The sequence below is a fragment of the Chanodichthys erythropterus genome, chromosome 4, assembly GCF_024489055.1.
Source record: "Chanodichthys erythropterus isolate Z2021 chromosome 4, ASM2448905v1, whole genome shotgun sequence".
Taxonomy (NCBI): Eukaryota; Metazoa; Chordata; class Actinopteri; order Cypriniformes; family Xenocyprididae; genus Chanodichthys; species Chanodichthys erythropterus.
Window position 1 is genome coordinate 1,649,028 of NC_090224.1, and position 27,111 is coordinate 1,676,138.

Consider the following 27,111-nt stretch of genomic DNA (forward strand, 5'->3'; position numbering starts at 1 on the left):
TGTCAGCTTAAGAGATCAAAAAGTTAATTTAACACTTACAGTTACTAGCGGAATGTTATAATTCATGAACAGAAGGAGGAAGTGTTGCGCGCAATCTTGATGATATCAGTATACGCTTGCTCGACATCAAAATAATGAAGATGTCGGGATTTATTGTGAATATTTTATAAAACTTTCTATGATGGTTTCTTAAAGCCTTATAAAAGTTGACTTTGTTTGCCACCATCTGTGTGTCTCGATTGCCCTAAGTGGGCTGGCAAAAAAACAAACTTCACTGTCCCCAAACAAAATAGAAGACCTACAGGGAGGAGCTGGACAAGTGAGGGACAGAGACACAAAGCCCCAGAAACACCTACATCTTTTCGACAACTGCACTCGTGAAAGGCGATACAGCACTCGTATGACGATACAGGAGGTATATGAAAAACAAATTGCTTGGACACTTTAAACTCTTGACTGAATTATGCTCAGAGATTGGATCATTTTTGGCTATTACATAATTGACAATAATGAAGACTTTTGATAGCTTGGCTTATTACGCCCCGTTCAACCATCCTGCCAAGTGCAATTTAAAGCCTGGGGTATTTTTGGGTTTCAGCTAAAATGATGGAAGTGCTCCACGGGGCTGCGCCTGCGCACTTGCAAGCTGTAACAATAAAGATTGACTGGCACAGGAATCTCGAGCTTGATGCCCGGTGCCATGGAGATAGTGTCATCCAACAGATGGTGCCAATTGCGCGCGACTTTGAAACATGAAAACTCAGTCTGAGATACTGTAAATGAAGGAATGTCAGCCTGAAGTTTATCATCACGAGAATACCGTCAATGAAAGAAAAAAGAACATTGAATAAATTAATTTGAACGAAACTATAGATCATTTATTTAATTGTCATGATGATTTGGCTGTTTTTGTTTATTAGGCTATTGCTTGACAAAGGTGAGTCAACAAACGAACGAATCTTTGTGAATTTCTTAGAAAGAAAGAAAGAAAGAAAGAAAGAAAGAAAGAAAGAAAGAAAGAAAGAAAGAAAGAAAGAAAGAAAGAAAGAAAGAAAGAACTGAGCAAAGACACGTCCAAAAGACGAAAACAACATCCAGCAGACGTACAAAAGTGAACTGACAGACGTTATACAGACATGATCTGAACGTCTCCCTGACGTCGCATGTTTGCTGGGAAAGAAAGAAAGAAAGAAAGAAAGAAAGAAAGAAAGAAAGAAAGAAAGAAAGAAAGAAAGAAAGAAAGAAAGAAAGAAAGAAAGAAAGAAAGAAAGTGAATGAATGAATGAAAATCCAATTTAAGCCATCCTTCCCTGTGGCGCCATATTTAGGAAATGCAATAAGAATCGGGACGTCCTCCCGCCCCTCCTGTGCCGCTGAAGTCCCCTGTCTGAGTAGGCTGTGGACAGAGCCCCTATTGTTCCCAGCCCACTCCTGCCTAATATGGAATTCGTAAGGAAACCAATGATTTCCTGACAGTGACGATGCGTAGCCGCGTAGGGGCGAATGTGGAAAGCTGTTTGGAGTATGAAGGGAGTAAACAGTGTCACAGACACGGCTTTTGAATTTGTTTCGCTGTCCGACCTGGAAAATGTAAAACAACGGAATGCAAGTTGTGGGAGTTATCGTGAGTTTTCATGAAACTGCTGTCGATGGCGCCGGATTGTTTCGGAAGCGCGAGCTAAAGCGTGGGTCCCCTACTTGACGGATTCGCCTGCTCACCATAAACGATACGTAAACTCGAGTGTTTAAACTGGTCAAACGAAGATTAACGTCTCAGAGATTGATATTTCTGTCGAGCGAAGACTCTGCTACCTGTGGTGAATATACTTTCTGGACTTTTCTAACTATCATGCCTACTCTCAGCTCGAAAGGTAGGCAGAATGCATTGGAAGCGGTTGAGGATGGAGGCAGTAACAGCAATCCTATTGATACTACGACCAAGAAGATGTTGAAATGTGTTGTGGTCGGCGATGGAGCGGTGGGAAAAACCTGTTTGCTGATGAGTTACGCAAATGATGCTTTTCCTGAGGAATATGTGCCAACTGTATTCGATCACTACGCAGGTAAGATGATTTTCAGCTCAAAGCATTCAACTGAAATCCCTGTTTATGAAGTGCAGTTTACAGTAGCTATGTCTGCCTAATCCTTGTCTACCCCCTATAGTCGGGTAGGGGACGGTCCCAAGAATAGCCGTCTGAAAGAGGAGATATCAACTGCCAGAGCGAGGACTGCAGGGCCGACAGACTAAAAAGTAGAAACGGGGTACGAATACTTTGTGGGGGGTCTTAACTTACCCCACTTATTCAAAAATTATACAGGCCAGGTTGATAAAAAAATAAAAAATAAATAAAATAAATATACAGGCCTGTTATACTTAAGGAAAAAGAGTTATCTTCATACATATATTTCAACAGTGTTTTTAATAAACAAAATTTAAATAGATGCTTGTAAACTTCCGAGTTGGAATAAATAGGTAACCATAGCAACAGTGCGTTGCTCGAGCGCTTTGCTTTTTAATCAGGTGGGAATCGACACAAGTCCTTCATTATTAAGCAATAATAGTAGCAAAAAAATAATTAAGTGTTTGTTATTGTGCGTTTAAAACTTTAAGGTAGTTTCCGCTTACCTTACTGTGCTAGGGACGTCAAAAGAGAATTTATGTTGCGCGAGAGGGGTAAATAGTAGCGAGAATCAACGAGTGTCAGAGCTCGCGAGTGCCACAACCTGTTGATCACAAGAGCTGACGAAATCTAAACGCGTTGCCAATGCTGTACTTTATGCGTCATATCTTTGTGGAACCACGGTGGTTTACACAAATGTGTTGTCATTTATTAAGTTTGCCATCTATTTTTTTTCCCTCGTTCTCTCTGACACGAAAGCATAAGGCTTTGGTTTCTCTGCAGGGGAAAGCCCCATTGACACATGCATGCTCTGATAATCTAATGAGGGTCAAGCCCTAATTACAGTGGCAGACAGGTCAGCTCCAGCATCCTCTGAGAGTGGTACAGCTCCGTGAGAACAGCAGGGCATTCGCCTCATAACTACAATGTATGCCAAAAAAAAAAGAATCTTCTTGAAAGAATTTATGATATTAAATATTACAAACAGTATACTATCCGTTTTGCCTCAATCAATTCTCACAAGCTTTTTCAAAAGTCTAAGCTGAAAATTGCATGTTAACACTTTTTAAAGTGGAGTGCTACAAGCAGACCTTCCAAATGCTTGGCTTTTTTCTTCATTTGGTGTTATTAGAAGTGGGAAAATTTATTTTTACAGAATAGAGGAAAAGGGAGGTTGTCATATTTACAACTGTTTGCAAGATCTTTTATTCAGCATCTTTATATGATTAAAGGCACCACAATGACAGTGTTTCACATATTTTTGGAGGCTGGATAGAAAGAGCAAACATAATTATGACAAAAAAAAAATCTTTATGCCTCTCTCATTTGTGAAAGCTATGTTGTTGGCTTAAAAACCTTAAAGCAGGTATTGTCAAAGGATTTTCTTTCCCTTTTTTTTTCTTTCTAATGTGCCATATGATCAAATAAGGCATGTTTAACTGTGCCAAAAAGAAGAACTATTTTCCTTTTTATGAGATTTTAATAGTATCCTGTGTTGTAATTTTCTCCATCTGGCCAGTGCAGGCTCAGGACATAAAGACAGACTTAACTCATTCAAGGAGCGAGTAAAACTTTTAAACTCTTGGGAGTTGAATGAGATGGAAAGACTTTCAAGGAGTGTGATACTCGGTCAAGTCTTCTGGTTAAGTTTAGCTGATGAGTTATGATGAGGAGGCCGTCCAGAGGACATTTAAATGGATGTTGTCACAGACCAAAAATTTGAATGCAGACATGTTGATGAAAAAATAAGGAACGAAGAGCCTGCCTGAGCTGCATTTAACCTTATGGTTGTTAAAGGTGTTGTGTGTATTTAATTTTCAGTGTTTAAAACTTTCTCATCTCCTTTTTTCATAAATACTTTATATCAACATTCATTTAGGTGATGTTAGTAGTGCATTAATTACACACTTCACCTCTAAGGAAATTAAACGGTTCTCATAAAAAATAGAGGACACATAAAGGCATTTTATTTGGTTCCATTATAGTGTGCTGGCTAACAGATTTGAATTCAAATTTTAAGTCATGGTATGTAAAAGTTAGAAGTGCTTAAATAATTTCATCATTACAGTACATGAAGGTATAAATGCATGTAGGTTTGAATTTTGTAAAACCATCTTAATAGTAGAGTGTCCATCAAATACTCTGTTCTATGATGAAGATCAGCAACTGAGATTTACATAGAAATCATTTTATGGAATAATTTTATATGTTATATCAAGAAAGAGGTATCAGCACTATACAGTTCTTCCATGTATACAGAGAGTGTTAGCGAAATGGAAATTGGGGGAGAACAGAGGCAATATTCTTCCAGTGCCAATCAGTCACTTACATTCATATTAGGCCCCACTGTCTCCACATTGAGAGGGGCCTTAACACAGCATTATAATACGTTAGCGAATTGTCACATAGTGGCTTAATGTCCAGGCTAAAGAGAACAGTGCTCCCATTGTAGGCCACTGAAAGCTTTACTGTGCTGCTATGCTAGAATTGGTCTAAAATGAAAAACTCTGCATTTATTCCATTCATGCTCCAGCAGTAACACAACAGTTTTCAATAGGAAGCATTGGGAATACTGTAATCAAATTATCAGGGAAAATATAATTAATAAGTATGCATCTTTTTCAAATGTATGAACTGAAGATTGTGACCTGAGTAATCCAAGCAGCAGGTTTTTGAAAGTTCATTCAGTGTTTGGTGTCGGTAAGATTTTTTTAATGTTTTTGAAAGAAGTCTCTTAGACTCATCAATGCTGCATTTGTTTGAACAAAAAAGTAAACCCAGTAATGTAGTAATATAAAATAGTAGTATATAACAATATTACAATTTAAAATAACTGTTGTTTTCTATTTTCAAACTTATTCCTGTGTTGACAAAGCTGAATTCAGCTGTTCAAGAAAAATTTAACTGCTCAATATTTTTGTGAAAACCGTGATACATTATTTTCAGTATTTTGTAGCAATGTAAAAGTCTTTACTGTCACCATGATCAATTTAATGCATCCTTGCTAAATAAAAGTATACATTTTTTGAAAAAAAAAAAAAAAACTTGCTGACCCCAAACTTTGAGACAGTAGTGTACATTAAAGATACTATGTAAGTAATAAGGAATGAGAGGCTGTACTGTATCGTGAATAAGTCAAGGCTGAAGGGTGTTGTTAGGCATGACGCAAAGCTGAGTCAGCCGTGCAATTAGGAAAACCCCTTCAGCCGTGACTTATTCACGATACAGCACTAGCTTCGCGTACTTTATTGCTTTTATAAAACAGTTACCACACAATACAAATATTAAAGCCAAAAATATGTATCAATGCAAATTTCATGAAGTAAACTTTCAATAAAAGCGGTCCTTCCACCGGAAAAAAATAGTCCTTGACTGTGAACAGCAACAGAAGTTACATTGTTATGCCATTAGATGGTGGCAAAGACTGTCTTTATGATTATGTAAAGCCGTGTGCACACTGTGCGATTTATAATAGTTCTTTATGATGGTTGCTTATCAGACTGTACGAACATGATCCTCATGTCACACTGTGGGATCTCAGCTGTCATTTATGTCAGACTGTACGACAGTCTAGACACGTTAAAAATGGACGCGTGCATGAAAACTTGTCCGGAGATTTACATCATAAACCCACACACATTCGATGACTGTGAGCTGCATTACACGCGGGACTGAAATGGTGGCTAACAAAGACATCTCTATCATTAATTTTGATCACGGTTTGTCTTGAAAAACGAAGACAATTTGATGTTCGTCATAGGAGAAGTCACACTGGAGGATTGTGCACCAAATCTTCTGACACTGCCAGAATTTCGTCGGAGGTAAAATTTGATCGCAACGGTCATTAACTGGCTGTCTGTGAACATGTCAAAATAGTGATCAAAGACTGATTTTAGGGTAGAATTATAGGAATCTTTTAGGATTTGCAAAATTTGTCTCAGATGACCAAATTGTGGCCAAAATCGCACAGTGTGAACCAGCCTTCAGTCAGCAGCTAAGACTTTTATATTGAAAAGACTGAATTGTTGTGAACACGGAACAAGACGCAAATGACAAATGCTTTGACTAGCGCTGTTAGTCATGGGAAAACCCCTTAAATATTAAAAGGACAAGATGATACATTGGACATTTAAACATTTTTTTATTATGAACATAGGACTGACCTGAAGGAAAATGCTAAATCTGAAAGCAGGTAATAAAGTCGCTCACTCTATCTTTTTCTCACAATAATCTTCTACATAATACAGTAAGCTTCAATGAACAATATCAATTGAGAACATACAGTTTACGTTGCTAAGAGTGGTTGCTAAGGGTGTTGTGTAGTGATACACAGAATCGTTGGGTGAAGCGGTCATAGCCGTGTTTTATCGTGAATGAAACACGGCTATTGACCAATTAAAAATTAAGGAAATTTCATACAGCATTTCACCTTTCCAGTTAATATGTCGTATATACTTTTTTTTTTTTTTTGGGTTGTGTTGGTGGCTTAATTATAATATATACCAACTACTTTTGAAGAATAAATAAGGCCAAATATAATTTATTCAAAGTGAGTGAACTGACATTAAATTTTGACACAATTTATATATTTTCACCAGAAACACTGTGATTGCAACCTACGAGAGTCAGAGCTCACCCAAGAGTATGTGGGACTATGGTTTCCGTCAATAAATCCCATGGGATCAGAATTCCCTTGTCCAAAACAAACTGATGACATTCCCGGGCCATGACACAGTGCCTGCTAATGCGTTTGAGATGAGTCATCGTCTAGAGTGGCTCCCTCTAGACTCCGAACAAAATCAACTAATCCGCCAATTATATTGCATTGTAGATATTGCTACATGGTCAATACTGAAATGCCTATAGCTATAAAGTTAAATTTTTTTAGTAAGGGACAGGATAGGAAAGTAGCAGTTCACTTTTCAGTATTAAACATTTGTCTGAGCATTATTGTTTTGAGCATTATTGTTTTCTTAACTCACCATAAGCAAGAATATTCATCTGAACTATATAAAATAAAACAATAGCCTATATCAGTTAGATTGTTTATTAACACTGACATCCATAATAGTTAAATAGTTAAATTAATACTAGTAAAGGATACATCCAGAAAAGTTCTGGTTTTGAAGATGTATTTTATTCTTTGTTGCCAAGGATATACCATACTCATGTGTATGTGGTTTGACGGTTAACCAGATTTGGTTAGTGGTTGGTGGAAAGAACAAAAGTTGGGTCTGATGGACTGGTTGAAAGAAGTGAACTTTTGAACTTATCACTTCTACTTTAGTGGTAAATACTTGATTACATCTAAAGCTCACTTGGTTTTGTTCTAGATAGTTTAATTATTGAAAAAAATTGATAATTTTTGGAACACAAAATAATATTGTTTAAACTGTTTTGTCCATACAATGAAAGTTAAAGCAGAATTAAAAACATTTTTCAAAATATCTTCATCTGTTCCACAGAAGAGAGAAAATCAGACAGGTTTGTGATGACAATAGGTTGAGTAAATGATGACAGAATTTCCATTTTTTGGGGAAACTGTCTCTTCAAGTAATATTACAAATGTCACTATTTTGAGTATCGAAAAAGAGAGTTCATAATTAAATAATTAAATAAAAGCTCTTAATTAGTGGTGTATATACAGTGAGTGGTTAAGTTTGTGTAATGTTTTGCTGAGTGGAAGTACTGTCACAAAACGTACACCAGCAGGTACAAGCTCAATCTTATAACGAGAGCTGTGTAAGGGCCTTACAGATTCTCCTGGCTTCAGAATGCAAGATTAATCACATTAATGCCTTTTTTAGTTATGCTATGCAAAATGTGTAGATTATGTACACTTCGATCCTCTGGCAATAACTGTTCAGCAGAAACAAGAATTAAAACCCTATGGCTTATTTTGGACTTTTACCCACCAATGTCTTCAAAGAAGCACTAGTAGTAAAAGATCCTTCACTTCAGGAATGCCAACCACTCGAAAAACATACAAACCCATTTATACATCACCACACTGCAAGCACATACTGGATATACTTGGCATGCCGATGTAAAGGTTTTGCTACTTGGTCGAAGAGCAGTTTTTATAGAATACTGCGTAGGAAATTATGTACATACAGTATTTACAAGTCCTAGTAAACATGATTTACAATAATTAAAGGATTGGGTTTAAAGAATGTCTATCTTTTCAGACTTTTTTTTTAAAGGATTTGTAAAGTCAACATTTACAGTTAATTTAGACAAGTTACATTTAAAATAATTTAATTCTACTTCCTTACATTCAGATTCAAATTGCAATTCTGCATCCTGTGTACTGCTTAATTCAAATTCAGGAACTGATCTGGAATTTTCATTTGTCTTCTCAATTGCTTTGGCTCAATTGTCATTTTTTTCTTAAAACAATAAGTTTTTGGCCAGCAGTTTAGACATTAATGGCTGTGTGTTGAGATATTTTGAGGGGACAGCAAATTTACACTGTTATACAAGCTGTACACTCACTACTTTACATTGTAGCAAAGTGTCATTTCTTCAGTGTTGTCACATGAAAAGATATAATAAAATATTTACAAAAATGTGAGGGGTGTACTTACTTCTGTGAGATACTGTTACTTGCTCTTTAAGCATGAATTAAATATTTTTGGTAAGTTACTACATTTTTTAGACATGCATAAAACAGTGACAATTGCACTTGTGCAGTTTAAAGAATGTTAAAGTTAGTTCACCCAAAAATGAAAATTATGTCATTAATTACTCATCCAGTTTCATACGCACTCCGAACCACTGATTCGAAACAAGATTCGTAAAGCTTCAAAGCTTCATGAAGCTGTGTTTTGAAATCGCCCACCACTAGATATTGTTGAATAAAGTCATTATTTTGATTTTGCACACAAAAAGTATCCTTGTTGCTTCATAACATTAAGATTGAATCACTATAGTCACATGAACTGTTTTAAATACGTCTTTAGTATGTTTCTGGGCACTGAAGGTGTTAATTGTCTTGCTGGCAATGCAGGCCTCAGGAATTAAAGTCATAACTAACCCTTTAAGACTTTCAAAAAATGAGTCAAAGCAATTGAGAACACCTTTTTTGAGACATTCTCAGATCAAAGTTGAATGCTGTCAAACACACTAATTACAAGATTGAACTTAAGACACCAATACATTTATTTCTATAAGACATGGGAAATTTGCTGGGATGGTGGACAACAGTCTGCCATGGAAGAATGGGTGTCATTTGCGGAGTAAATGGTTAGCGCTTGAGACCTAATGCATCTGTGCTGGAATGGAAAGTGTCCAAATTAAATTTGCAGTCTCTTGCTATTACCATGTGAGTATCTATACAATTCTCTGTCCTGTTCATATGGGCTAAAGCTCTTGAAGGCAGATAGCGGATTAGTCTGTGAAAGAGAAAAGAGGTAAGAAAGTTACGGCCTGGAAGGACGTGGGTGCTTCTGATGCCCCAAATCATGTTTCACAACAGTGGGTTAGGCTTAAGTGAGACTGTAACTCAACATTGATTTTTCTCCAGGCCACAGAATGGGGGCTGGGGTTTGCTGAGAACTAGAGCCTCATGGGGAAAAGCAGCTGACCAGAGAGAACAGCTGAGGGTCTGATTCACAGCCACCAAACCTTCTTTGTCTCCACCGACTTGTATTTCTTTACCGCAGTTTCTACATCTCTCAAACCTTCATCTCACATCACCACAGTCTTGTTTTGTATTAGTAGTTCTCCTTTATACGTAAAGAAAGAGTAAGAGAATCAGTAAGAGAGGAAAAGCTTGTTTGTGTGTATTTGCAGTTTAGACTCCTTATTTAGCCCGGCCCCAGGAGGGGAAGAGAATCATGTTGGCAAAAAGACTTGTCAGGAACAGCTGATATGCAGCAGCAGACTCAAGGCCACTGTTTCAGGTTCATCTTCACAGTCTACAGGGAAAGAACTTCTAAGCACATCTAATCAAAACACCGCTTGGCTAGATTCCCACAGCTGCAATGCCTCACCCCTTTCTTTCAGAAAAACACCACCCTGGAGGTTCTTGCACACCACAGTCCACATGGCTCCCCAGTGACCCTGTGTTCCTTCATGAAGCTAAGCTAGGAGCATTAGGGCTAGTGCTGCTTTGAATTTGTCTCTTGTCCCCAGTGTTGAGCACATGATTGTTAAAATTAGCATTGAGATTAGCAATCGCTCAAAGCAATGTAAGATATGACTGAAAATTTCACTTGAATTTTAAAAGGGGTGCATAGTCCTTTCTTGTAATCATAAATTATGAAACAAACATTATGCCCTTTTAAGTGAAGCAGTAAAGCTAGCATAAGCACTTCTTTAGGGCTTTTTAGTGTCTTTTAGGATTTCATATTTGTTTAAAACTGACTAGGTCCATTCAAATGATGCTTTCAGTATATCAAGTTTAGAAAGTGTTCCTTGAACAATGGAACAAAGAACCTTTTCTCATAATAAAACTGACTTTAGACCAGGTTTTTGTTGGTCAATGGCACAGTCATTTTCAGTTGCCTCAAAATAGCAAAGCGCCTGAACACACCTCATTTTCAGACCAGCACGCCATGGACGAACAGATGAGCGCGTGTGCATTTGCTATTTAAACAACGTGGCACTGGATGTGAAAATGATAACTGTGTTGGGCTGAATCTAGCAAAAAACACAGCGTCTCGCCTGGCGTCACATTGCGCCGGGTGTATGATAGGGCCCAACATGAGAACTGGATCACAAAATTCAAAGATGGTATATGCCAAGATGATTAATTTGTATTACTTTGAATGAAAGAAACTGCAACGTGCATTATGGCAAAATATGCTCCAGATGGCATACTCTCACAAGGCAATCATATGACTTTGGACATTGGGCTTGTAATACCTATAGCACACAAGTTGTATGAACCACTTTCATACAGTAGCTTTTATGGTGCTTTTTGTCATTTTTGAAGCCTGAAAGCAGCAGGCTAAAAGGAGAGCCTTGATTTATTGTCATAATATTAGAGTGTTTAATCTGAATCATCTGTAGTAGATTTCTACTGAACATTTTGCTGGTCTTGTTTTCGAGGAATTTTTGTAGAGGGTGTCTGTTCTCTCCTTTTCCAAAAGTTTATTGACTCATCCAGGCAGCTAGAGTTATAGTTTGCTGGAAGTGCTTTGGTTCTGTCCTCAATTTTAATGACAGGAAAGTCATTGGCCATGTTGGGAGCATTCATGGGTATCTGGCTCTGTACAGTTGATAAAGTTATCAAAAATTGGGTAATATCCTAGGCATTAATTATGCCATCTCAGGCATCAGTCTTTCAGACAATCATGAAGTTGAGAAGATTGAATTCAGTTCAGGGTGTCTCAGAAGGTGCTTATGGTCTACAGAATGCTACTCTATTCAACATTTCTCTTACCCTCTATTTTTTTCTTCTCTCACACACATTCCTATAGAGTTAATCGGCCTCATCAAACCACTACATGCTCAAAACATTGAGTTTGAGAACAGTGTGGACAAAGAGTGGATAGTATCTGCAGTTTGTTTGATACCTCAGTGAAATGTTGAGTCCAGCTGTTCTCCTGTTCTCAGAAGTGGTCCTTTATTGCATGTTGTTTGATGACAAAAGATTGACTTGTCTGGGTTCTTTCCTTTTACTTGTGTCAACACAGCCGTTCTCTCCCCCTCATCACCCACAACACAGAATGAAATATGTATTTCACGCACACACACCGCTCTTCCCTCCCTGTTTTCCAAAACCCCTTGCTGTTGACAGCTGTCCTATTCCAAATCAACCTCCATTCCCACCCACAACCAAACAGCAGGTCCAGAGTTCTGGAAGTACATCAGAGGGATGTGATACAGCAGGAGCAGAAACACTTTTACCAACATATTCTGCACTGTTTACACATGTATAATGAATCTATTGTTTTGTTTTGTTTTGTTTTTTTTTTACAGTGAATGTAACAGTATCTGGAAGGCAGCACTTACTGGGATTGTACGATACTGCTGGACAAGTAAGTTAAAGCTTCTGAGGTCTATACAGTATCAATAGGCCATCTGCTAAACAACCTGAATAAAGGCCTGTTCAGACCAAGAATAACTATAAAGATAACCATTATCATCCACACCAATGGACAATAACGTTATGTTTAAGAAGTCCGGCATACATCACTAGAGAGTAATCTGTCATTTTACAGGAAGATTAAGTTATGATATTTTGATTAAAATTATGAGGTCAAAATAAATGAAGCATATGCATGGCTGAATCACTCACAATAAGTACTATAGCATGCATATCAGATCTTTTCATTTCGATTTCAAACCTTATTCACAGAATAGCAAAACCTTAAAAAGACTGCCTGCACTCAAACGCATTTAAATCAATTCAGACATTCACTATATATCAAACAACAACTGAATACAGTCAAATAAAAACAGACATAACATAAAACAAATTAATGTTTTACACTAGGCTTATTTCAACCTTCCCTACTAAATACAGACATTGCAGCATCAAATCACTCCGAATTTAAACTCCTTTTGCATTGCAGTCACGTTTAATGGCAGAATTTACTGCATGTTTTGAATAATGTTGTAAATAAAGCTCCAAGCACTGACTTGAAATTACAACAAACCACAGGCTGAGTTGTTTTTATCACTATCAGCCCACCATAATGACTCCATTCTATCCAGTGCCTGTGTAACTATAACGTACGGGACGGGGCAACAGAGTTGGAGATGAGCGTAGTCATACAGGCAGTAGGTCAAACACCAACAAACAGGAAGGCAAGGCAAAAGAGTAGTCCAATACACAGGCTATGGTCAAGGCAAGCAGCAAACGATCATCAAACAAAGAAACAGTCCAGGGTCAAAAACAGACCTGGGGCCTGTTTCATAAAACAAGTTTACCAAATAAGCTAGGCTGATTTCAGTTAGTTTGATTATTTTGAACCAAATAAACTGACAATAAATCAGACTTACTGAAATAAACCTGGATTATTTGGTAAACTTGTTTTATGAAACAGGTCCCAGGTCGAAAACAAGGCTAAACAATACTAAGCCCAGAGTGTGTGTCTGAGTGCAGCTTATAAAGAGTCACTGATGGGAAACAGGCGTAAACATGTGATTAGTGCCTGAATTGTGGGAAATGGAGTCCATATGAAGAAAACAGAACACGGACCCAGGGCACATGTAACAGTAACATTCAAATTAGCTTAAGTTTTTATTTTTTCTATGTACGTCAGACAACTATTTTAGTTTTTATATACTATTGTAGTATTAATTAGTACTTTGAATTTTTTAATTCAAAAGTTAAATTGAATTTTTTTTTAATTTTAGTTTAGTTTTATTAATTTTGTTTTATGTGTTTTTGTCATTTTTATTAGTTTTTGTATTTTTAAATATTTCTTTTAAGCTTTAACTTAATTACACTTTTTAGCTTTAACTTTATTTTTTATTTCAGTTTTAGTAATTTTAGCAACATTATATGTAGTTTTAGTTTTAGTTAACAATATCAACACTAGCTTGGTTGTTATATTATATCTTTTTTCAGCATTTTAGGATACAATAGTTTTAAATAAACCTTTTCAGAAACTGAAAATTACACCACCACCAATTTAAAAGTAAAAAGGAGAATTTGTGTATAGCTGTTAATGAGTTTTGATCATTATAAAAATAGTCACAATTATTCTGGTTTCATAATTGATCATTACTGTCAGCTTGTTAAGATTACTCTTATAAGGAATTATATTATTCCTATGAGGAAAATTCTAATAAAAAGACTTTTGCTGACATTGCACAGGAGGTCGGCATTCATTAAATAAGATGTACTGAGTTTCTTACTGAGCATACATTTGAATAAATAATGAGGGAATAAACAATTCTTTTATATACAAAAATATGCAGTGTGTACAAAAAGAATAGCATTATGTGCATATTTTACAATAGATGTCTCAGATACGGCAGTAGACTAATATGAAGTGCTATAGGGTACCAATTTGCATAACTGTATATACATATTTACAAACAGTGCACTTGTCACACGTGGTTGCAGCAAATGATGAGATGATCTAAGCGCAAGCATTATGAAGTTTATTTTAACAGAGAACTTAGAATACAAAACTCAGGGCTTAAAGGAACACTCCACTTTAAAAAAAAAAAAAAAAATAAAAATAGGCTCATTTTCCAACTCCCCTAGAGTTAAACAGTTGAGTTTTACCATTTTTGAATTCATTCAGCCGATCTCCGGGTCTGGCGGTACCACTTTTAGCATAGCTTAGCATAGTTCATTGAATATGATGAGACCAATAGCATCTCGCTAAAAAAAAAAAAAAATTAGAGTTGATATTTTTCCTATTTAAAACTCTTCTGTTACATCAAGTACTAAGACCAATGGAAAATGAAAGTTGCGATTTTCTAGGCCAATATGGCTAGGATCTATACTCTCATTCTGGCGTAATAATCAAGGAACTTTGCTGCCGTACCATGGGTGCAGCAGGCGCAATGATATTACGCAGCGCCTCTCACAAATGTCGCATGGTTGCAAGGCACGTTCCCTGTGCAAACTTTTTAAACAGGAAAAATATCGAAACTCTTTGGTCATTTTTGTGAATGAGATGCTATTGGTCTCATAAGATTCAATGAACTATGCTAAGCTATGCTAAAAGTGGTACCGCCAGACCCAGAGATCGGCTGAATGGATTCGAAAATGGTAAAACTTAACTGTTTAACTCTAGGGGAGTTGGAAAATGAGGCTATTTTCAAAAAAAGTGGAGTGTTCCTTTAAATACACTGAACAAACAAAGGAACTAATTAACTAGACACACCTGAACATAACTAACTCAACCAGTAACCATAGAAACTAACAGGGGGAGAACAGAGGAATACAGGACTGATTCAAACTAGCAGAAACACAGATCCAAAACAAACTCTAGACATGAACAACTAAATAGAACAAAACACAACTCAAATGTTACAGCACTGAGGATCACTTTTTTGCCTGTTTTTGCCTGAAGTAATAAAGAAAGCTAAAGTGTGAGTATTACTGTTCAGGGGTGTGTTTCCCAAAATCATTGTTAGCCAACTATGGTCGCAAGTTCCATTGAATTCTATTGGTAGCGACGGAACCTGCGATGATGGTTGGCTTTGGGAAACGCACCCCTGCTTGATATAATTATGTAAATGTTTCTTAGGACCTATAGCTGTGGCAAGCACACTATGAGCTGTAATGATGAATATTTGCTGTGTTTCAGAATTGAACAGACTGACTAATGTAGTGCTGTATAAATGAAAGTTATATAATTCAGCATATCTGCTCCTATAAGCAGTTCACTGATACAGAGGAGCATTTGTGTGAAGTCTGGCCCTTCTCTTCTATTGATCACTGACTAAAAGATCAATGGTCTTCAAGAAGAAAAGACTTTTACAAGATGCTGGCACTGGTGCAGAGCTGTCATTCGGCGCTGACACTTTAAAAGCCTAATGTAAATTATTAATGTTCATTTGCATTTCATAATACGTGACGGAATAAAGCCATAGATATTAATACTCTACTTGTTACTTGTATTTTACCAGAACATTACAGCTAGTGATTCAGGGTCCTCATTTTTAATATGGACTTTTAAATGGCCATTGTCAAATACTCAGATATGATGCTTCTTTACATGCAGTGGTTTAGTTCGGTGATCCCCAAACAGGGGTACTTGCATGCCAGGTTGTACTTAAAGAGTTAGTTCACCAAAAACTGAAAATTATCCCATAATTTACTCACCTCAGGCCATCCTAGGTGTATAAGACTTTCTTCTTTCAGCCAAAAACAGTTATATTAAAAATATCTTCCAAGCTTTATAATGAGAGTGAATGGTACCCTAGATTTTGAAGCCCAAAAAAGCATCCATCATAAAAAGGATGAATAATCCATATGGCTCCAGGCTGTTAATAAAGGCCTTCTGAAGTGAAGCAATGCATTTTTGTAGGAAAAATATCAATATTTAGAACTTTATAAACTATAATCACTGGCTTCCGGTAACGGCCGTACGCAAGTCGAGTTCCAGTGCAAGAGTGACCTCTGACCTGACATATGACTGAGGAGGACGTAAGCTTAGGTGAGAGGTGAGGCTCTCGCAGTTCAAACAAATAGGGCTGGCCAACAAACTCAAGCTCCTCTTCTCTTAATCTTCTGACATTTCTCTTTAAAAATTCTCATTTTAGACTTCTAATTCATGACCGGTGTTTTGTTTTGCTCTATGCCCTGCGCTTCAGCATTCATCAATATGTCATGCATTGGGTTAGAGGTCACTCTTCCTCCGGAACTAGACTCGCGTACAGCTGTTACTGAGAGCCAGCTATGATTATAGTTTGTAAAGTTATAAATATGGATAGAAGACCTTTATTAACTCCCAAGAGCCTTACGGATTACTTTTATGATGGATGAATGTGCTTTTTTTTTTCTCGACTACCATTCACTCTCATTGGAAGAGCTAGGATATTTTTTTAAATATAAGAAGAAAGTCACACACCTAGGATGCCTTGAGTAAGTAAGTTACGGGTTAATTTTCATTTTTGGGTGAACTAACTTTTAAGCTTATGATACCTATAAAAATGAAACTAGAGTTTGACTGGTTTTCATTTACTCTCCTATTCAAAAGTTTGTGGTCGGTAAGATTTTTTGTTTTGTTTTGTATAAGTCTCTAATGCTTGCCAGTGCTGCATTTACTTGGGGGAAAATGCAGTAAAAACTGTAGTATTGTGAAATATTATTACAGTTTTTTAAATATTTTAATGTATTTAAAAATGTAATTTATTCCTGTAATGGCAAAGTTGAATTTTCAGCAGCCATTACTCCAGTCTTCAGTGTCACATGATCCTTCAGAAATCATACTAATAGGCTGGCTTTCTGCTCAAGTAACATTTCTTAATATTATTGTGTAATATTATAAATGTCTTAACATTTTTTCAGTGGTGTATATACAGGTGCTGGTCATATAATTAGAATAGTTCATCAAAAAGTTGATTTATTTCAGTTGATTAATTCCATTCAAAAAGTGAAACTTGTAAATTATATTCATTCATTACACACAGACTGATATATTTCAAATGTTTATTTCTTTTAATTTTGATGATTATAACTGACAACTAAGGAAAATCTCAAATTCAGTATCTCAGAAAATTAGAATATTGTGAAAAGTTTCAATATTGAAGACACCTGGTGCCACACTCTAATCAGCTAATTAACTCAAAACACCTGCAAAGGCCTTTAAATGGTCTCTCAGTCTAGTTCTGTAGGCTACACAATCATGGGGAAGACTGTTGACTTGACAGTTGTCCAGAAGACGACCATTGATACCTTGCACAAGGAGGGCAAGACACAAAAGGTTATTGCAAAAGAGGCTGGCTGTTCACAGAGCTCTGTGTCTAAGCACATTAATAGAGAGGCGAAGGGAAGGAAAAGAAGTGGTAGAAAAAAAGTGTACAAGCAATAGGGATAACCGCACCCTGGAGAGGATTGTGAAACAAAACCCATTAAAAAATGTGGGGGAGATTCATAAAGAGTGGACTGCAGCTGGAGTCAGTGCTTCAAGAACCACTACGCACAGATGTATGCAAGACATGGGTTTCAGCTGTCGCATTCCTTGTGTCAAGCCACTCTTGAACAAGACAGCGTCAGAAGCGTCTAAAGACAAAAAGGACTGGACTGCTGCTGAGTGGTCCAAAGTTATGTTCTCTGATGAAAGTAAATTTTGCATTTCCTTTGGAAATCAGGGTCCCAGAGTCTGGAGGAAGAGAGGAGAGGCACACAATCCACGTTGCTTGAGGTCCAGTGTAAAGTTTCCACAGTCAATGATGGTTTGGGGTGCCATGTCATCTGCTGGTGTTGGTCCACTGTGTTTTTTGAGGTCCAAGGTCAACGCAGCCGTATACCAGGACGTTTTAGAGCACTTCATGCTTCCTGCTGCTGACCAACTTTATGGAGATGAAGATTTCATTTTCCAACAGGACTTGGCACCTGCACACAGTGCCAAAGCTACCAGTAGCTGGTTTAAGGACCATGGTATCCCTGTTCTTAATTGGCTAGCAAACTTGCCTGACCTTAACCCCATAGAAAATCTATGGGGTATTGTGAAGAGGAAGATGCGATATGCCAGACCCAACAATGCAGAAGAGCTGAAGGCCACTATCAGAGCAACCTGGGCTCTCATAACACCTGAGCAGTGCCACAGACTGATCGACTCCATGCCATGCTGCATTGCTGCAGTAAATCAGGCAAAAGGAGCCTCATACTTTTCATGTTCATACTTTTCAGTTGACCAAGATTTCTAAAAATCCTTTCTTTGTATTGGTCTTAAGTAATATTCTAATTTTCTGAGATATTGAATTTGGGATTTTCCTTAGTTGTCAGTTATAATCATCAAAATTAAAAGAAATAAATATTTGAAATATATCAGTCTGTGTGTAATGAATGAATATAATATACAAGTTTCACTTTTTTAATGGAATTAGTGAAATAAATCAACTTTTTGATGATATTCCAATTATATGACCAGCACCTGTATACATTTGATTAGATCTTTTTTGAGAACACTTATTCTTCGCTTCCTCTTAAACATGTAAAAGACAAACAAGCTAAAGTCTCTCATTAAAGGAAGAATCTAATTGGCAAGTCTTTTTCACCCACTGATAAAATGAATAATAATGTGGAATGCTATCCAGTATAATATTCAAAAGAAACACTTCTGGTGGAGTGTTAATGTATCTTAATACTTTAAATTAATCAAGAATATTCGCCATTACAGTTCTGTGCTTTCCACAGCTATAGGTCCTGAGAAATGTTTAACAGTAAAACTCACACTTTAGGGTAACAATCTTTGAATCAAAGTCTATCAGTTACACACACACACACACACACGTTTGTTTTTGTGAATTGTGGGGACTTTCCATAGGCCGCAATGCATTTTATACTGTACAAACCGTGCTTTCTATCCCCCTACCCTACCCCTAACCCTAAACCTAACCATCACAGGAAACTGCACACCTTTATTTTCTCACAAAAACATCATTTAGTATTTTAATTAATTAATTTACATTGTGGGGACCGGTGGCTGGTCCCCACGATGTAGGTGAACTCAGGTTTATATTACATCGTGGGGACACACACACACAAATGTGTTTAACTTTTAAATTAATTGTCTGCCCTCTTTATCTTATATTTTGTTTTTCCAAATTATGTTTTGAATCATATTTCAGTTGATGAGATGAACTGAGTCTAAAGCAGGTCTTACTTCACTCATCAATTTCATCTTTGGCATGTGTTACAGGAGGATTACAATCAGCTGCGGCCCCTCTCTTACCCCAACACAGATGTCTTTCTCATCTGCTTCTCCGTCGTGAATCCAGCTTCCTATCACAATGTTCAGGAGGAATGGGTACCTGAGCTCAAATCCTGCATGCCTCACGTGCCCTACATCCTCATTGGAACACAGGTGCAAGAGTTTCTAATTCAGGCAGTGATGTGTTTTTATTATTATTATTATTATTATTATTTTATTATTGATAATAATAATAATAATTTTGTTGTTGTTTATATTTTATTATTGGGTCAAATAATAATAATAATAATAATAATACATTTGTAATATTATTAAAAATAATTATTGTTGATGTTGTATTTATATTATCGGATCAACTATTGATATTATTAATAATTGTAATAATAATTATTGTTATTAATGTTGTTTTTTATTTTGTATTATTAGATCAAATATTGAAATTAGTTTAACAGATCAAATGAAAAAAAATCTGAATATTTATGGACTGCTGAAGAGCTTGAAAACGATCCCAGAAAAAGATCCCTGTAGAGAACATTCTTGAATTTTTATTTACTTATTTTGTAAAATACCCACCACCGGACTGCAATTTATTTATTGAACATTTGTTCTATTTCATTCAGATTGATTTGCGAGATGACCCAAAGACACTGGCACGTCTGCTCCAGATGAAGGAGAAGCCACTGACCTATGAGCAAGGCCTCAAACTAGCCAGAGAGGTGATGGGACTTTTGCACTTTTGCTGGTTTGGCTTAAGCCGAGTTCAAACTGCATGATTTTAGCCCCAATTTTGGCTCGCTGACAAGTTTTGATCGCCGACAAATGCCCGAAATCACAGGCAAATCGGTGCTCATTTACACGAGTGACAATCACGCAGTGTGAATGAGCAAAGATGTGATCTGAGAGAATCGCCGCATTTAGAATTTAGCATGCCAAATATCTGGACCTGTCGGCGATTCAAAATCCTGCTGTGTGAAAAGTGTTCTGACTGAAAACTACATCGGCGATGACCGACAGCCAATGAGAGAGAAAGATACAGAGCAGCGGGGAGTTCAGGGAGGAGTTATAGACCACAATATCAGTAAGCATGCCAAGCGTCCATGTTCTTCTTTTCTTTTTCTTGTTTTCGCTTGCAATTCGTATTGCAAGCTTCTTGTGGGCTACCATTTTTAAGAGGGCTGTAACGATTCACTCGTTTTCTCGATGCATCGATTATAATTCCTGACGATGCATATGCATCGATCTTGAAACATGTTTTTTGAATCGTGAATCGTTTATTTCGGTCGATAATCGATGTAAAATGTAAATAATCGGATTAATCGCGATTATATATTGATTCAGTGCTTTAAAATATATAAACATTAAATTACTACATGCGCGATTTGATGGAGACATTGTGCGCTGTCATTTTGCGCCTTCTCTCACAGCTCTCCTTCACAGACACGCGCTGCACTCTTTACCGCCTCTCACTAGACTGCGCTCGCGCTCAGTTCGTAGCCCACATTTGAGTTCTCCTCAGGACGACCACTGCTGTTCACATGAGCAAGACAGTTCTCTATTAAGACAACAATAGTTCTTAGTCAGACTGCTCAAGCCATTGATAAAGCTGCCAAGTCATTGCGCGGTCACTACTGTTGAAATAAAACGCTTTTATTGTGTGGAAAAAGTCGGAAATGGTTCATTGACATTACCTGAGCAATTTCAAGGCGCGCATTTATTGCATGATCGGAGCAAACACATAATGTAAGTGTCTAAATGCATACGCACAGTTCAATGAATGATAAATTAAATGATTAACTTAATGTCATTAACTGAATGTGCGAGGAAACTGCTGAAATAACTACAACACTGACATAAGAGCGCGCAGTTTATCAATCAGATGCGTTAAAGTTGCGTTCTTTACTATAGCAACAGAACTATAGAAACCCAGCGCGTTTTCTTTCAGAATTACCATAAGGAAAATGTTCCATATAAAGAGAACAAAGATGGCTTTTATAACTATTCCGTGAAGAAAAGTTAATTTAAGATTAGTTGGGAAAGTGCATGATAGTCTCTCCATGTAAGCATTAGTATGTTTAATGTACCTGGAACAGTTTAATAAGGTTGTTTAGCCTTTAACAATATCCTCCACTATATTTAACATGAACTAGGCCTAAAAATACTTTTAAAGCCCTTTTAAAGTTTTTTTTTTTTATGTAAATTTCCACAAATGCCAATTTTTATAGGCTGTTAAAATAAAGTTATGTTGCATCATTGAGAACTAACATGAACCAACATTAACAACAGACAAAAGGGTTTTTCTGTTTGTTTGTTTGTTTGTTTGTTTGTTTGTTTGTTTGTTTGTTTGTTTGTTTGTTTTTTTGTTTTTGCCCTTACTCTCTGACCCCCTGAAGGCCGCTAATTCACACTCTGACTAAGACACATTGAGGGAAGCATTTCAATGTCCCTATAAATGCATATTAAAAAGCAGAATCGAATCGAATTAATCGGATCGCATCGAATTTTAATGTGAATCGTCTCAAATCGAATCGTTCTGAATTTGCAAAAATCGTTCTTGAATCGAATCGAACACCTATGAATCGTGAATTGAATTGAATCACTGTCTACCCAAAGATTCACAGCCCTAATTTTTAATAATAATCCCAGTCTCACGTGAGAAATCCGGGCTTGCACGCGTGATATCGCGTTGTTTCCTTGTCACATTTCACGTCTGTTTGGTTGTGAAACGTAGTTTGCGTGCCAGACAGAGTTGTCGGCGATTCTTCCTATTGTAAAGTCATGCAGTGTGAAACCTTTTGTCGCCGATCCATCGTGTAGTGTGAACACAGCAGCGACTGAATGCTGGCCAAGATCGTCATGCAGTGTGAAAAGAACAGTGACCCGACTATTTTGAAAATCGTGCAGTCTTGATCCGTCCAGCTTTCAAAAAGCAGAAAGCAGAAAACTATTACCACTGTGTGGCAGTTATTAGTTCATGCAAAAATGTATATCCTGTCTCACCCTCATGTCATTCCAAGCCTGTATGACTTTCTTTCTCAAGTGTAACACAAAAAAAAGATGTTTAACAGAATGTTTGAGCTGTTTTTTTTTTTCCATTCAGTGAGGGTGAATGGTGACCACATTTTCAAGGCAATTTTTTTAATGAATAAAAAGTTACATTTAAGGATTATAAGATGACTACTTTGAGAAGAAGTCATAAGGACCACTTTTGATGATAATTTTAGGAGCTTGATTGATCCTGTTCTCTGCGCTCCATTTTCATTATATGTAAAAGAGCAGCTCTGACATTCTGCTAAACTTTTCCTTTTGTGTTCTATAGAAAAAAAATAGTCATATAGGTTTGGAACAACATGATTGTGAGTAAATGATGACAGTACTCCAGTGAACTATCCTTTAGCCTAAAGCTGAGTATTTTGTCTTAATATTATATATTGTTGACCATAGATTGGAGCCCAGTGCTATTTGGAGTGTTCGGCACTGACTCAGAAGGGACTAAAGACAGTGTTTGATGAGGCCATCCTGACAATCTTCAGCCCTAAGAAACAAAAACGGGGATGCACGGCCTGCAGCAGCTGTTGTGCTATCGTGTGAGGATAAAACGTCTCCAACTGTGAAAACCCACACTCCTCCAAAGCTTCGGGCAGCGTAACAGACCCTAAACCGCCTCCAGTCTGCTGTACATCCTTCCTTTCTCCATCCGCCCGTTGTCCCTCAGGACAATGAGTGGTCTTTCCCTCGGTTTGTGTGTCTTGTGGAGAGCTTCCAAAACAAGTGCCTTAATTTCTCCCCACGTTGCCTTTCAGGATTCACTACTAAAGCCAAAGAAGTTTCAGACTGGGCTGCGGTTACTTGAACCGACATGGCGTGACGTCGCCAATCTCCAATCAAACAAACGTTTTAGATTCAGCTCTAGGCCAGTGGATTTTTTTTTAAAACCGACTATATTATATGGTTTCTCGAGGCTTATGAAATAATGAAAATCCATTCCTTCATGCAAGCTGGTTTTTCTCAGTCACCTCAGATCAATATGTGCTCTTTCTGGAGTCAATGCTTCAGCAGTTTGAGCTAGTTAATAAGGGAAATTCTCTGGAGGATGGCCAACTCATCAATAGAGGTAGAGCAGAAGGAAGAAGAGAGAGAGCATGTGTAAGAAGTGCATCTTTACCAAAAATCATTGGGTCATTCAAAATTAGCAACTAACAATTAGTAAAAATCACTGATAACCGTTGCATACCTACACATCCAAAGGCACAAATAATAATACAATGACAATCAAGCACACATGTGGAGACTGAAGTCTATCAGTGACAGGATAAAGGGAAAATGTATATTGTGATAACATTAGCCCATGAATTATTCATATTTCCTTGGGTTTTTAAAACCAAGTTGTCCTTAAGTGTACTTAGTCAAGTTTTTGTGAGCCATCAGACCTTAATCTTTATACAATGTAGGTGTAGAACAATGATGCCATATAATGGTGCTGTAATTATTCAATTTTTCATTTGCATTTACATTTTGATTTTTGAAATGTAAACTACAGATAAAATACAGAAGATAAATTACTGTCTATACACATTTTAAAAAATGCTCTCATTGTCCTTATTAAAAATGAGCCGATAGAGGACTTTAGTGCTACTTAAAAATAAAAATAACTAATCACCAATGTACTAAATATTAAATGAACAAATTAGTTAAATGTAATAACTTTTAAATTATACTTATATAAAGCATGTACAAATTTCTTATTCATTTGCCAGTTGTTTTGTTAAATGCATTTTAATAGTAATTGATATATTATTTTAGTTCAATTTAACATTTTAATCATGAATTAAATGTCAATGGTTTACTTATTTGTAAATCTTAAAGGTTGACTTTCCTTTTTATATTATCATTTAAATTTGTATATTTTATTTTTTAATATTTATCACTATTATTATTTTATTTTTAAGTGGCATTTATAGTACTCCATATGATCCTACAACTGTGAAGAAAAAAAAAAAAAAAACACTCAACCTATCACTCCCTATTTCAGCTGAAGTACTGGTGTATTTACTAAGAACCAGGCTTGTACACTGTCTAACTGTTCTGTTTTTCCTCTGGCTAAAACCGCCCCCTTATTTTCCCCTTTAAAGATCAGCTCAAACACAAATGGCTTTGTTCTTCAGACTTTTTTTTTTTCTTTTTTTCGAATGCATGTAGTGTGGTCACGCTGTAAAAGTGCAGTCCCGTCTTATTTGGCCTTTTCAAAATGAGGACGTTCCCTACTGTATTTTGGTACAAGTGTCAAATAGTATGGAGTATGGACAATATGTGTAGCCCTTACCTTTGTCATGACACATGACATAACAATTTTAGGTATATTAACCATCTGCCAAAGCATTGAACTGTAAACTTGCAGTTCAAGTCTCCATATTATCACTTCACTTACCAAAAACTTGTAGTTCTCAGACGACCATGTTTTTGGACACCAGAACTGGTACTGATTTCTTGTGATTGCTCTTCACATCAGTCGTTCCTTAGTTTGACCTCAGGGACTTCTTTCCAGAGCCCCGCAAGGTGCTAGCGACCTTCCTCGGGCTGAGGAATCAAGCCTGCTCCACAGAGAGGAGGAAGAATGAGCCTCATTCACTTGCCTTTAATGTAGCATAGAGTTTGTTTCTTCACTCAGTTTAAGTGCACTTACGACACTGTGCCTTGCATTGTACTATGCAATCATTTATATACTGTAATGCTAATGAGAAGACCAGTTTTCAGTCACTGGTTGAAAGAGCTATAACTTGAACTCAGTCTTGAACTCAACTGTAAACTTATATTTAATATTTTTAATAAGTTTTTTTTTTTTTCTTTAAATTTCATGTATTGGATTATCTACTTAAGAAATGTGACAGCTTTCTTTGCCAAAACTAAAAATTTGTTGTAAATATACACAGAGTGATTAAAGATTGTGATAAAACTTTTTAAATTGTCTTTGAATATTCATTAATGAAAGTACTCACAATTTAATCCAATTTTAATCAGAATACTGGTCCACTGTCCTGTCAGAGCTGCTTTAAAGTAACCATGAAATCAAAGTTGACTATTCTTATTTTTTATAGAATATTGCAGTATTAAAATGAATATGCTCTCATAACCTTTGATCAAAATAACTTCTCCCTCTTGCAGTGACATCTTTTCTCTTCTTCGATGACATGTTAACTGGTGCGAGGGCGGGACAACCTGTCACTCACATAACATCACAGGAATAGCAAACCAAAACCATCCAATGAATTCCCGAGGGACAAAATCAAGTCCCGTCCTACATTTTTTTTTCTTCTTTTCTTTTTTTTTTTTTTTTTAATCAAAACAAACAATACAATTACAATACAATTTTAACTGCGAGGGGGAGGTACAAACAATATTATAAGAATACTTTTAAATTCGAATAGATGAATGTTTCCTCGGGGGAAATATTGACCTAATTTAATGCTTCACTTCTTCTACTATAAAACATTTTTTTCCCCTGAAAATGTACTTTTATGAATATAAAATGTAGCCATTAAAATAAACTTTTACTTTGTTAAATAATGTTAAGCAGGGTATATTTTGTGAAGGAGTTTGAAAGATACAGTACTTCTTTGATCTTGTTTAAGACATAGCGATTGGGCAGAAGCTAGATTTTTTTCCCAGAAAACATCACTCACAAATTGACTCCTATATGCCATAGTTCGTTCCGTAAGTTGAATAGGGAAAGTGTAGTACATACAGCGTAAGCGTTTTGAAGAATGCGGAAAGCGGAAGCACGTGCAAGGCGATAATTTGTGTTTATAAACATATACAGTTGTATTTTTTTAGAAAATGACCAATCGTTTCACTAGATAAGACCCTTATTATCATTTAAAGCCCTTTGAAGCTGCAGTGAAACTGTAATTTTGACCTTCAACCGTTTGGAGGCCAGTGAAGTCCAATATAAGGAGAATAATCCTGGAATGTTCTCATCAAAATCCTTAATTTCTTTTCAACTGACGAAAGAAAGACATGAACATCTTGGATGACATGAGGGTGAGTAAATTATCAGGGAAATTTTATTTGAAAGTGGACTAATCCTTTAAACTGCATCTCTGAATTTACTGGCAGTGAAACGAATGATTGTTGCGCGGGGCCTCGTCTCATTAGCATGTTTGGTTCCCAGTCAGTGAGCAACATCTATAGCATCTGGTAGTTTCGTTTCTTCATGTAGTAGGCTAACACTTCTTGGGACACCCACAGATAACCTCTTATCGCACATTCTCTTTGGTCGTATCTGGCAGTCCATGTAGCCGCAGGTTCCAGAGCCTACCTCATGCACACCCAGGTTGTTTGTTCGCCCCTGTCCATGTTTCTCAATGTAAAGCATTTTGCTTTTTGGCTCTTATTTCTGCACAGGCGGTATTACAAATATGAAGTCTGTAAACAGGATGTTAAAACAGGCCAGACGGGGCACGCTGAATATGGACGCAAAGAGGAGAACACAGACACGCCAGCAGAGCAAAAACTCTACCACGCACAGAAGGCTCACTGTTCGAGAAATATAGGAAGAAAAATATAAATATTGAAATGGGGTATGGGGTTAATATGAATGTATCTATGAAGGGAATTGTCTTCAGAATAGTTTCGACGGCATTTTCTTGTTCTTTTACCTACGTATAAAGTAGTGTTTATTAGCGCAGCGCTGCTTTGTA

General features: G+C 36.8%; 2 protein-coding genes across 2 annotated transcripts in view; one reads left to right on the plus strand and one right to left on the minus strand.

Annotated features, from left to right (window-relative positions):
* kcnh5a (potassium voltage-gated channel, subfamily H (eag-related), member 5a) overlaps positions 1-3,205 on the minus strand; it is a 127,524-nt gene extending 124,319 nt beyond the window's left edge. The window contains exon 1 of the mRNA XM_067383589.1: positions 2,627-3,205. The gene's annotated coding sequence lies outside the window, so the exon portion shown is untranslated. The remainder of the gene's footprint in view (positions 1-2,626) is intronic.
* Positions 1,459-25,343, plus strand: rhoj (ras homolog family member J). Its single transcript, XM_067383592.1, has 5 exons — positions 1,459-2,063; positions 12,048-12,106; positions 19,406-19,570; positions 20,038-20,133; positions 22,859-25,343. The coding sequence occupies exons 1-5, from the start codon at positions 1,850-1,852 to the stop codon at positions 23,003-23,005; spliced, it is 681 nt and encodes a 226-aa protein (XP_067239693.1). The 5' UTR covers positions 1,459-1,849; the 3' UTR covers positions 23,006-25,343.
* Positions 25,344-27,111: the final 1,768 nt, after the last annotated feature.

Bases quoted from the DNA above. Each gene is read 5' to 3' on its own strand.
- rhoj (XM_067383592.1), top strand. From the start codon at position 1,850: ATGCCTACTCTCAGCTCGAAAGGTAGGCAGAATGCATTGGAAGCGGTT. The intron at 12,107-19,405 runs GTAAGTTAAAGC...CATGTGTTACAG, and splicing joins TGTACGATACTGCTGGACAA to GAGGATTACAATCAGCTGCG. The intron at 19,571-20,037 runs GTGCAAGAGTTT...TATTTCATTCAG, and splicing joins ACATCCTCATTGGAACACAG to ATTGATTTGCGAGATGACCC.